At 35.4% G+C, this 12,910-nt stretch overlaps 1 protein-coding gene across 5 annotated transcripts in view; it reads right to left on the reverse strand.

The window, feature by feature from the left end:
- The window catches only part of NUP107 (nucleoporin 107), a 48,145-nt gene that overhangs the window by 4,052 nt on the left and 31,183 nt on the right, over window positions 1-12,910 (reverse strand). For all 5 annotated transcript variants that reach the window (XM_032854865.1, XM_032854861.1, XM_032854866.1 and 2 more), the window contains 12 exons: window positions 11,832-11,891; window positions 10,995-11,140; window positions 10,825-10,873; window positions 7,142-7,211; window positions 6,624-6,742; window positions 5,434-5,472; window positions 4,961-5,111; window positions 4,511-4,623; window positions 3,576-3,678; window positions 2,930-3,090; window positions 2,042-2,167; window positions 102-215 (listed from right to left, as the gene is read on the reverse strand). In XM_032854865.1, coding sequence (XP_032710756.1) covers window positions 102-215; window positions 2,042-2,167; window positions 2,930-3,090; window positions 3,576-3,678; window positions 4,511-4,623; window positions 4,961-5,111; window positions 5,434-5,472; window positions 6,624-6,742; window positions 7,142-7,211; window positions 10,825-10,873; window positions 10,995-11,140; window positions 11,832-11,891 — 1,251 coding nt within the window. The remainder of the gene's footprint in view (window positions 1-101; window positions 216-2,041; window positions 2,168-2,929; window positions 3,091-3,575; window positions 3,679-4,510; window positions 4,624-4,960; window positions 5,112-5,433; window positions 5,473-6,623; window positions 6,743-7,141; window positions 7,212-10,824; window positions 10,874-10,994; window positions 11,141-11,831; window positions 11,892-12,910) is intronic.

A 12,910-nucleotide genomic window follows, 5' to 3' on the forward strand; every position in this document is an offset into this window, starting at 1 on the left:
AGAACAAAGGATATATAAGATCCATAGGTGCTTCTATTTAGAGAAAGAACCTTTGAAAATAGACTTTTCCTTTCTAGCTGTATACAATGTACAGAGCTTACCTCTCTAACATCTACCATCCACCCTCCATCAACAAACAACAAGACATTGTACATTTTCTCCTTCACATCAGCAGTCAGGGCATCCAAATGTCCTTTCCAAATAACATAATCCATCTGCAAAACAAACACAAGACATATTAACAGACTAAAACCAATAAATAATGTATTTATAAAAGTACATACAGGAATATTTACATGGAACATCATTCTAAAGAGTTCACTTTATTGAGGAGCATGCAACTCTTGATTTCTGGGTCATGAGTTCAAGCCCCACATGAGTACAGAGATTACTTAAATAAATAAAACTTAAAAAAAATAAAGTTAACTTTAGTCAGCCAAATACAAAAATAATCAACAGACTGCAGTGAAATAAAACACTAAAATGTTAACTTCATAAATGAACATTAATGTCACCGGAGGGTAATTTTCATGTTTGGTTAATAACCTGCAGAAAACTAACAGGTGTCTTTTTTTCAAATAGCATTAATAGAAAGATCACCTGTTATAGTAAGAATAGAACTGCTGAAGAAATTACCTCTTTAAATATGACCTGATCAACTCACAGTTATATGGTCAATTAATCTTCCACAAATCAGGAAAGATAGTCCAATGGGAAAAAGATAGTTTCTTTAACAAATGATGTTTGGAAAATTGGATAGCTACATCCAAAAGAATGTAACTGGACCCCTTCCTTACACCAAACACAAAAACAAATTCAAAATGAATTAAAGACCTAAATGGGAAACCTGAAACCATAAAAATGCTAAAGAGAGCAGCATCAGGGTGGCTCAACTTGTAGGCATCCAATTCTTGGTCTCAGCTCAGGTCATGATCTCATGGGTCATGGGATAAAGCCCTCAAAGCAACAGGCTCTGCACTCAGTGGGGAGTCTGCTTAAGATTTTCTCCTTTTACCCTCCCTCCACTTGCACTCGCTCTCATTCTCGCTCTCTCTCTCAAATAAAATAAATAAATCTTAAAAAAAAAAAAAATCCTAGAAGAGAGTACAGGCAGCAAAGATCTCTAAAATTGACCATAGCAACACTTTTCTAGATATGTCTCCTGAAGCGAGGGAAACAAAAGCAAAAACAAACTACTGGGACTATAGCAAAATAAAAACCTGCACAACAAAGGAAATAATCAACAAAACTAAAGGGTAACCCACTAATGGAAAAAGATATTTGCAAATAACATATCCAATGAAGGCTAGTATCCAAAATATATAAAGGATTTCTGCAACTCAACACCAAAAAAATGAAATAAACCAGTTAAAAAATATTCAGAAGACCTGAAAAGACATTTTTTCAAAGAAGACATACAGATGGCCAACAGACACAGGAAAGATGGTCAACATCACTCATGATCAGGGAAATGCAAATCAAAACCACAACGAGGTATCACCTCTCACCTGGCAGAATGGCTAAAATCAAAAACATAAGAAACAACAAATATTGGTGACGATATAGAGAGAAAGGAACCCTTGTGCACTGTTGGTGGGAATGCAACTGGTACAGACACTGTGGAAAACAGTATGGAGGTTCCTCAAAAAGTTGAAAATAGAACTACCCTATGACCAGCAATGGGCACTACTGGGAGTTTACCTAAAAAATATAAAAACACTAATTCAAAGGGATACACGTGCCCCTATGTATACTGCATTCTTTACAATAGCCAAGTTATGGAAGCAGTCCAAGTGTCTGTCCATATATGAGGGGAGGTGGTTGGGGGATGGGTGAAATAGGTAATGGGGATTAAGGAGTGCACTTGTGATGAGCACTAGGGGATGTATGGATGTGTTGAATCACTATTTTGGACACCTGAAACTAATAGAACACTGTATGTTAACATACTGGAATCAAAATTAGAAAAAAAAATCTGAAAAAAAAATGTGATCTGTATTTTTAAAGTGCAAGAGATAGGTCTTAACTAAATCCAACTTACTTCATATTTCTTTTCTTTGTGTTCATGAGCCACTTTCTCAGTAAAAGTTGCTTGAGGTATCAAAGTAGGTTTCTGTGGAGCTGAATTCATATGCTTAAACCACTCGTTAAAGGTTTCATTGGCTTCCTAAGATGTAAAATAAAATAGAAAAATACGAAACAAACACAAGTTTTCTGTATGTTCTACAGAGCTTTTAAAATCTGGTTCTTAGAAGTAATTTTGCAACATCAGGAAACAGAACTGTACATTTATTTTTTGCACACAAAAAAACATTGTGAATAAATATTTTGTCAAATGGTGAACACCAGCAAGGTACACGTATATTGTGTTTTCTGGCACCTAGTCCTATGTCAAGCACTCCGGTCATATACATATCTTGACATTTACCACTTTGTGATGTTTACTTGTCTGTCTTCTTCACTAGCCCATTAGCTTCTACAGGGCAAGGATAGACTGCTATCCACAGATGTCCTCTGGAACCTAGCCTGATGTAATCACTTCATTTTTTGTTGAAAGCATTTTAAATGAGTATGTTGTTATTTTAGGTATAACAAATTTAATTATCTCGCCCTTCTCCGTTATTGACCCCTCACCCCCAAAGAAACACTAAAGTTGATGCAAGCATTCAAAGACTTGCAAGGACACTAAGTTTCAGACATCACACACTCTACGATATGAAGTTCTTGGTCGGTTAGCATGAATTAGAAGCTTATGCTGATGAAGGTCAGACCATGATCTCAATGCTCCTGTGGATCAGTCAGTACCACAGTCACAAGAGAGAGAAGATAAAAAGTCAGTCACCACTACTGGATGAACAGTTCAAAGTCTGAGAGTGAATCAGAAAAATCATGAAGGTAGACACATTTGTGATTTTCTTTATAGGCTCACCAAATAAGCTCTAATGCACAAATGTTCTCTGATAGCATTATCATCTTCGGCCGGAAGTGGACTTTCCATTCCTTGTTCCTCCCACTGATTATAGATTTCTGCTATAGAATCCTGAGGAATTTTCACAAATACTTCTTTTGCAGCTTCATGCTTTTTTGATGCTGTGAAAAAGATGCACAATTTTTCAATATATGTGAATTGCTGTATGGTGGTTTCTAAAGGAGTCAAATTAATTGGTTTGCAACTTTTACAGTCAGCTGTAAGCATCTTGAGTCCCAAAGTAGTTTTATTAAAGGTTTGGGTGATTCTTTGTACTTAATAGCCAGGCTTTTTCCTTATTTCAGGGGTCAAGTCACAAAAGGATTCACTTAATGCAGTTGCTTTTACCAACTTTTGTGTCTTAAGGCAATTACATTGTTCAAAGCCTTGAGATTATATGAAACACTGATTAGGACAATGATAATGTTAAATGTTTTGTTTCATTATACTAGACTTGATATATAAGAATGGCTGTTTTGTCACCTGCCTCCCACATTGGAAGGATTAGAAAAACAAAAACAAAAACAAAAAACACAACAAAACAAAAATTTAAGAATATATAAGTTTGAACAAAAGCCTGAGAAGAGAATATTAAAATAAAGCATACCCAAGAATTTTCTCATTATCGCATTGCCTTGTTTAAGTGCTTCCGCCCTCTGTGCTGGGTCAAATACCAACCAGTCAATTACGTCAATTTTTAAACGGTCCTCCTATTCATTTAATTGGAAAAAAAGAAACATTGATTGTACCTTTTTCTAATATATTCTAGTTAGTAGAATTAACTTACATCTAGTAAACATGATTTTCCCTCAAGTTATATGAAATTATGAAAGAATCTAGCTTTCCTTAGTTTCTTCTCACACTTAATAACTCAAATTACAAAAAAGGGATGCCTAGGGGCTCAGTCAGTTAAGCGTCTGCCTTTGGCTCAGGTCATGATCCCAGGGTTTTAAGATCGAGTCCCACATTGGGTTCCTTGCTCAGTGGGGAGCCTGCTGCTCCCTTTGCTTGTGAGTTTGCTCTCTCTCTTCCTCTCTCTGACAAATAAATAAATAAATAAATAAATAAAATCTTAAAAAAAAAAAACAAAAACAAACAAACCTGGAAAAATTACAAAAAAACTTCTTGGAGTATGAGTCTGGAATTAAGTATTCTATGTCCCACCAACTTAACCAGGTGATTCCTTAGCGGCTACTCTAAAATGGTTTTTGTTTTTGTTTTTTTTTTCTGAAAATAGGGTAAGTAAACTACTTAAAGAGTTAGAGATTGATCAAGTGTCTAGAATAATCCAATAAGCAAAAATCCAAAGCTCACTTTTTTTCTGTTAAAGAAGCTTCCTTTAACACAATACTACTGCAAATAACTTAAATCCCTTACATAAGACCTTAAGTCTGTTGCCAATTTTTAAAATTTAAAAGGTTTTGGCTGACAAAGAAAAATTCTTAAAGAAAGGAGGCAGAGTATGTTAAGGAGGAAGTTCACCAAAGAGCCACCAAAGAGGGATTAGGAGTTACGCACACAACTCCCCTGCCCCTATGTTACCTCAGTAGTGCTGGTATCTAGGGCTGGGGCCATGTCATGATGACTGAATTCACCATTATCTTTCTTTCGGATATTCTCGACTACAGTCTTTGTTATAGCTGCAATATCCAAATCTAAGGAATTTTTTTAAGAGACAAAAACATGAATTAATCGTTTACACTAATATTCTCTAAACAGTCACAATGATTTGGTAAACTGGAATTAAAATTCTATAAAAATATAACATGTAAAATATGAAAGACATTATAAAATTGTAAAAGAAAATGCCATAACAGGGATATTCTACATGAGTTATAGTAGAAGTTATTTTATTCCTAAAACAGAATTTCATCAAAAATTTCATTCTTTTTCTCTCAAGAGAAGATTTAAAACTAGAAAGATAAAATGTTACTAATGCCAAAATGATAACTTGCCTGTGAAACCCAACAAAAAGTTCTCAACCATTTTTACCTGCTTCTTTAGCCAGTTCCAGGCAATGGTGGCGCTGCTCAAATTCTGTAACACCTTCCAAAAATAATGCATACTGGGCTACAGCTAGGTCTTGAGGCAAATGACAGGTATAAAATGCTATGAGATTTGTATGCTTCTCATTTATTAAAAGCTAAAAAAAACAGAAAAAGATCAAAATATGTCAATAATAACAACAGGTTCTGGGATCAGCAGTGTTTAAAAAATTCACTTCAAAATTTCAAGCATTAATGAGAGATTCATATAGATGTGGATTTGTGCTACTGAATAGAATGATTTTAAATTCTAAATAAAATATACTTAAGATAATTAAAAGATCTCTTACAGATTCTGATGACTTTCCCACCACTGAGCATCAAAACATCACCATTCTGATTTTTGTTTCCACCAAAACAGTAAAAAAAAAAAAAAAAAAAAAAAAAATCAAAATCAAATTGTGGATTCTTAAAGTTTACCTGTATGTATGTCTTTAAAATTTCAATGGAAACTTCTTCCTTCATAGAAAAAAAGATATAATTCAATTATAAACACAATTGCTTATATGTACCAGCAAGGTATCTAATAAAAATTCTATTAAGTGATTGAATGATTTTAATATTTACCATGGAGCAATGACTACATGCTAGGCTAAGTGCTTAGCAAAGTTTATATGCTGCCCAAATGAACCTTCCATAACTCTTTGTGGGTAGTTACTATCATTGTTTACAATTTACAGAGGAAGAAACTAAGAGTTTCTAAACTAAGAAAACTACAGAGGTTTTTATTTTACCCAGAATTACCTACTAGAAGCTGCTGAGTAAGGATGCAAACGCAGGATTCTTACTCCAAAGCCCAAATTTTCAACTACTGTTTATCATTCTGCCTTCTATAGGTACTAAATGTTACTATCAGAAACAAATAGAAAAAAGAAAACAAAGGTTTGAAACCTCACATAGAAAAAGTAGTCTTGTTCAGTTAGCTTGGCGGGTTGATTTAGAACTGAGTACTGATGAGGATAAAATTACAAATTTATCAAAAACCACATAAGGCACATGGGTTGCTCACTCCGGATGAGCATCTGACTTCAGAGCCTGTCATAATCTCAAAGTGCTGGGATCCAGCCCCACATTGGGCTCCATGCTCAGTGGCGAGTCGGCTTGTCCATCTGTCCCTCCCTCAGCACATTCACATGTGCTAATAAAATCTTTTTAAAAAATTACTTAACACACACACACACACACACACACACCCCACACACACACCCCCACTGGTATTCTGCATCCATAGCCTAGAGCCCTAAAGGGTCATCCACAGTGAGTTATCACTGAGTGACCATACAAGACTGTCTAGAAGACTTCTATGCCAGGGTGCTTGGGTGGCTCAGTCGATTGAGGGTCTGCCTTCAGGTCAGGGTCATTATCCTGGGGTTCTGGGATTCATATCTGGGGTTCATGTCAGGCTCCCTCCTCATTCCACTCCCCTGGCCCCTCTCCCCACATCTCTCTCTCTTTGTCTCTCAGATAAATAAAATCTTAAAAAAAAAAAGACTTCTGTACCCTTACCACCATTTCTAGAAAAAAACACACAAAAAAGGAGCATGTTTTCCTGTTGAGAGGCATACAGCATCACCCTTGCAAAGGACAGTCAATTGTTATTTTTTATTTACTTTGATCTGTAGTCCCAGAGTGTGGAAAAACAAAATGAGGTGAGTCATGAAGCGGAGAAGGTGTCCAGGTAGATTGTTTCTGCTTTTGGAAAGCCATCTGTTAAATTCATTCATCAAACCTACAAGCCATCAAAGCAAAAATTCAGTAATAGGAATAAAGACCAAAAGAATAGAAATAAACATTACTCAAGATATTTACTGTATCCCTATAGTACTATGAAATCACTACCTCATTGTTAATAACCCCTATATAAAACAGACCCAGGATTAAATTCAAGCTCTATTATCTAACAATTAATAGCTGCATTCAAATAGGCTGATATAAAGATTAAAAGATGCGGTGAGTCGTGTACTGTTTTGATAACTTTTTAACGGGCTCCCTGCTCAGCGGGGGTCTGCTTTTCCTGCTGACCTCTCTCCTCTCATGCTCTCTCTCTCAAATAAATAAATAAAATCTTAAAAAGAAAGAAAGGAAACAAAGAACTCATAGAAAGTAAAACAAAAGTGTAGTATCTTACCATCAATGTCTCCCAGGATAAGGAACTTTTGAACTATATGATAATGTTCTTGATTCTCTTCCAAAACTCTCTGAAAAAATTTTTACATTTTCCATAAATCTCCCAGTGGTCATTCTTTAGTATGTATTCATTACTAAGCCAAAATGTCAACTTTTGAAACAATATAAAGGAAAAGTTGCACATGAGGGGTCTTAGGAGATGAAAACAAATTTGATAAAGTAATGCCTTTGGAATTTACTCAAGCTGAACAATCGCTGAAAGCAGAGAACTGTGATAAAACAATTTCATCTCTGAATATTATTACTTTCATTTTTTATATTTTACTATTGTTTTTCTTGGCACTCCATGGTGAACCAGAAAGGAAGGGCACATGTAACCTAAGCAAAACAAACTATAAGATTTCTCCAAAAACGAACAGCAGTTGTTGAAAGCATTCCTTTGTATTCTCTTCTGCAAAGGGCACCATGCATAACAGAAGCCACCAAAATAGTGATTACACAGTAGAAAAAACTACAAGTGAGCTTCTGTTGCACTGTTTGGAAGCAAATCGTTTATTTCTTTTTTGTCAAACACATTTTAATTTTTTATTTCACTATCTAACTTTTCTTTCAGCATTCATTCTTGGTTACATTCAAATCTTTGCTCTATCTGGAACTGATTTTAAAATGTGGCATGAGGTAGGGATTTAGCTGTTTTCCTCCAGACAGAAAGTCAATCATGCCCATATCATGTATGTAAATAAATCCCTCTTCCTTTGAAATGAAAGATCACCTGTGTCATCTATAAGTGCTAATACATATTTGGATCTAATAATGATGTCTGCGTTGCACTGATCTATTTATTCATTCCTGTGTTAAGTGCATATTGTTTTGTTGTACAATTATTTTGTTTTACTACTAAGTAAGGCAACTAGTGTATATTATTCTTTTTCAAATTTTCTTGCCATCTTGCCATTCTCACTTGTTCTTCTATTTGTAAAATCCTCTGTTTAGAAATAATCCTCCAGGGGCACCTGGGTGGCTCAGTGGTTAAAGCCTCTGCTTTCAGCTCAGGTCATGATCCTAGGGTCCTGGGATCGAGCCCCACATCAGGATCCCTGCTCAGCGGGAAGCCTGCTTCCACCTCTCTCTCTCTGCCTGCCTCTCTGCTTACTTGTGATCTCTGCCGGTCAGATAAGTAAATAAAAATCTTAAAAAAAAAAAAAGGAAGAAAGAAAAGAAATAATCCCCCAAAGATTAAGTTTCTATGCTAATTTTGGAATGGCTTACATTTATGTCAAATCCTCCATCCAAGAACATGGTACATCTATTTATACTCATATCTTCCAATAAGATTCTATAGTTTCTTTTTGAAAGTCCTCAAACCCTTAGTTAATTTTATTCCTATGTATCTTATGGTTTTGTTCAATAATTTAATGGGACTTTTTGGGCGAGCACCAAATCCTTTTCTAATTAGTTGTGAAAAGTACAGACAGGCTATGATTTTGGGGGGTAACTTTGTCTTGAATTTAGGTACTTAAAAATTCTCATTCTTTAATGAATCCTAGTAACTGAGTTTCTAGTAAATTGAGTTTCTAGATTTACACTTTCATCATATGTAAATATTCCCCCCTTTCTAATATGTATATCTAATTCCGAATTCTAATATGTATATCTATTCCTTTACTTGTTTTATTTTTAATTAGCTGGAATCTCCACAAAATAACAGACTGGTAAGAAATACTTGACAGAAGAAGCATTAATTTCTTTACTATACAGTCATATATAGTAAAAAGGAAAAGATAAAACTCAACAGAAAAATAGGTAAAAGATGTGAATAGGAAATTCACAAATGGTCAATAAACACAGGAAAACTTGCTCAGCCTTATGAATAGACAGGGAAGTAAGAGCAGAACAGCAAGTTCTTATTTCCCACCTAATCTGATACATTAGCAAAAAATTCAAAGTGTGACATCTGGGACTGGTGAGAATGCAGGGAGATGGCCACATTGATAAATTACTTATGGGAGTATGAATTAAATGCTACAACCTGGTAATTAATTTAATATATATCTACTCTTTATTTCAGCAACCCTGCTTTTAGGACACTTATCCTAAAATAGGACTAGTAGATAAGCATATATGTATATAAGAATGTTCACTGCAGTGCTAGAAACAACCTAAATACATCAAAAAAGGAATGATTAAAAAGAATAGGTCAGGTTACTCTAAATCTAGATCCCCTAACTTGGAGAAAGTATCATTAAAAGAAAAAAAACAAAAAACAAAAAATAAACAGTTGGGGTGTCTGGGTGGCTCAGTTAAGTGTCTGACTCCTGATTTCAGCTCAGGTCATGATCTCAAGGTTATGAAACTGAGCCCTGTGTCTGGCTCCATGCTTGGGCTCTGCGCTGGGCATGGAACCTACTTAAGATTCTCTTTCTCGGGGCACCTGGGTGGCTGAGTGGGTTAAGCCTCTGCCTTCGGCTCAGGTCATGATCTCAGGGTCCTGGGATTGAGCCCCACATCGGGCTGTCAAATAAATAAATAAAATTAAAAAAAAAAAAAAAAAAAAAAAGATTCTCTTTCTCCCTCTGCCCCTACTCCTCCATGCAATCTCTCTCTCAAAAAGTTAATAAATAAAAACAAAACACTCCTCCCAAGTTGGAGAGTAATGCATGTAATATGATGCAAAAAATAAAAAACAAAAAAAATCAAAATCGTATCTCGGAATTATCTACATTATTTACACATATTTGTAAGATTATGGAGAAGGAGAAAGATATGGAAGACTATATAGCTATATATTTTATCATCTCTGGGGAATGAGAATAACCATAAAGTGGTTGGGAGGAAGTTACTTTATAGTTATTTTACTATATAGATTTTATTTATACCTTTGGATTATTTTGCTACATACTTCAGTTATTTAAAATTATTTATGAGAATATTACCTAAAAATATTAGATTATTTTAAGATCTAGGAAATGTCTTGTTCATTTTCCATTAATATTTTTCTTTTTCAAAAAGAGATAAATTAGGGGCGCCTGGGTGGCTCAGTGGGTTAAAGCCTCTGCCTTCGGCTCAGGTCATGGTCCCAGCGTCCTGGGATCAAGCCCCACTTCAGGCTCTCTGCTCAGCAAGGGAGCCTGCTTCCTCCCCTCTCTCTGCCTGCTTCTCTGCTTACTTGTGATCTCTGTCTGTCCAATAAATAAACAAAATCTTAAAAAAAAAAGAGAGAGATAAATCAGCTTACATGCATACCCTTATTTTAAGATGAACCCAATCGTGAACCAAAGAGACATAAATGATGTATCATTTAAATATGCAATTACGTCCCTTCCTTTTAAAGAATGTCTCTCATTTAGGGGCACCCAGGGTGCTCTGTTGGTTAAGAGTCTGCCATCTGCTCAGGTCATGATCTCAGGATCCTGGGATCAAGCCCCACCTCAGGCTCTCTGCTCAGTGGGGAGTCTGCTTTTCCCTCTCCCTCTGCCTCCCTCCCTAACCCCATTTGTGCTCTCTCAAATAAATAAAATCTTTAAAAAAAAAAAAAAAAAAAAGAATGTCTCTCATTTAGATAAGAGGTAAGGAAAAGGAGAAAATATAAGTTTCAGGTATTTTTTTGCTTTTCAGATACGTGGCACAACAGCATAACATTGTTTCCTATTCCAGTTATCCTAAAATGTTCTTACTAATATTTACCTTTTTATCAGTAGCTTGAAGTTCTTCAAATACCTTTTCTAAGGTCCAACTTTAAAAAGAAAATAGGAAAGGATAAAAAAGTATTAATAATATGAATAAGGGCTATAAAATAAAACTTTACAGAGCATACTGCAAATCACCAGGACAAAAAAACAAAAGAACAAACTCACTTTGCTTCCAAATACTCCCTAGGGAGTTCTTCAGTTTCATCCAGATTCACTACTGACGACCGGACCTCCTGTTCTACCAAACTGTCCACCATCACCCGAAAGTAGGCCCACACTGTGTCTTCCCAGGTGTCACAGACGGGAAGCAGCTTTTTCCCCCATGCCAAACCAGAAACACATATACAGTCAACAAGGGGTGGGGAGAGCAGTTACTTCCATTGATATGGACTATAAAGTCATTTTAATGACATAAAACATAGTGGATTGTAATATACATACCAAACAGCCCTTTACCCAACCCATACCAATCTTTTAAAAAGTTTTAACTATTAAGATTTTTCCATACTCTGTTCACAATAGCATCAATTTTCCATGTTGGATGTAAGATGGTGTTTCAACTAGTTATTACAACACACACAAAAAGCTACAAAATGCAAGGGGTGGTGGGGTTTGGAAGAAACACACATATGCAAACATAGGACAATCCCAACAGTCACTATGCCTCAGTGGTACACTTCTGTATAAACCTATGGGCACTATAAGTCATCAATAAATGTGTTTTGTAAAAAAATATACATATATATTGGAATTAAATTTATAATTCTTAGAAATTAAAGTCTGATTCCATTTATTAAAACATCACTTGGTGTATGGCATACATGAAATTAAGCAACTCAAGTCACTATTCTATTTCATGATTATTGCTGTCAATTTTATTGTCAAGATTATTGCTACTCTTAGAAAGTAGCTTAAGCTTATAAAATTTATTATATATGAATATTAGAATATGTATCTGATTTTGATCCACAGGGGAAAAATGAATTAAAATAGACTACATACCTGCTTGAGATTTCCACTTAAAGCTGCATAAATTGCCCTCTCGTATCTATTAAAAAGCTCCTGAAATACAGTGAGTATAAATGTGAGATACTGTTTTTCTAAGGATGTACATTTTTTCATAATCTGGAATTTTATAATGTCTTCTAAACAGTTTTATTTATTCACTTGATAGTTCCTAAACTTTAAAGATCTAGTGAGGCAGTAAGAAGGACTCCTTTGGGGCGCCAGGGTGGCTCAGTTGGTTGAGTGACTGCCTTCGGCTCAGGTTATGATCCTGGAGTCCTGAGATTGAGTCCTGCATCAGCTTCCTGCTCAGCATGGGGTCTGCTTCTCCCTCTTATCTTCCCCCTCTTATGCTCGCTCTCTCTCTCTCAAATAAATAAATAAAATCTTAGGAAAAAAAAAAAGGACTCCTTGGTTTGCTGATATAGGCAGTGCTGAAATCTTCAGGAAAAATCAATCATCTCAATTTCAAATATAGGACGAAAGATCCAACTCTAATGGATGCTTTGATTACTTATCATAGTCGAATTTTATTCCAGATAGATCTGGAGTAGCTGTTTTCCTCTAGGAAGCTCCTAAATGCCTAACACTACTTGATACTTACAGAACATCACAACAAGGCACCTGGGACCTGTCTTTTATCAGTCTGCATTTAATTCCTAAGTAGGACTAATTATGTTTATCAATTAGTTCATTTTACTATCAGATTCTATTAATGGCACTTCCTGTTTTCTTATCATCTAAATAAGACTTTAGAGACTTTCACTATATACCTGAATCCTCCTCTGCCTTTGTTTCCAATCACCCTTTTGACTACTCTTGTTCCTTCCTTTCCACTATCAATATTATCCTAGGACAGGCCCTTTATACTTAGTGTCTGAATAATTCCAACAGGCTCCTAACTAGTTTCTCAGCCTTCGGTCCATTCAATTTTTAAGCCTATTTTTTTTCACTGTCATGTTAATCTTCTTAAAGCACTGTTACCATGTGCTCTCAAAGTTTTGATGGTTCGCTACTATCAATGATATATACTCCTTCTTTAGAGAAATACTTGAGGACCACCAATGCCTGTTCTT

This window comes from Lontra canadensis, unplaced genomic scaffold (genome assembly GCF_010015895.1).
Source record: "Lontra canadensis isolate GAN:19392208 unplaced genomic scaffold, GSC_riverotter_1.0 scaffold9, whole genome shotgun sequence".
Lineage (NCBI taxonomy): Eukaryota > Metazoa > Chordata > Mammalia > Carnivora > Mustelidae > Lontra > Lontra canadensis.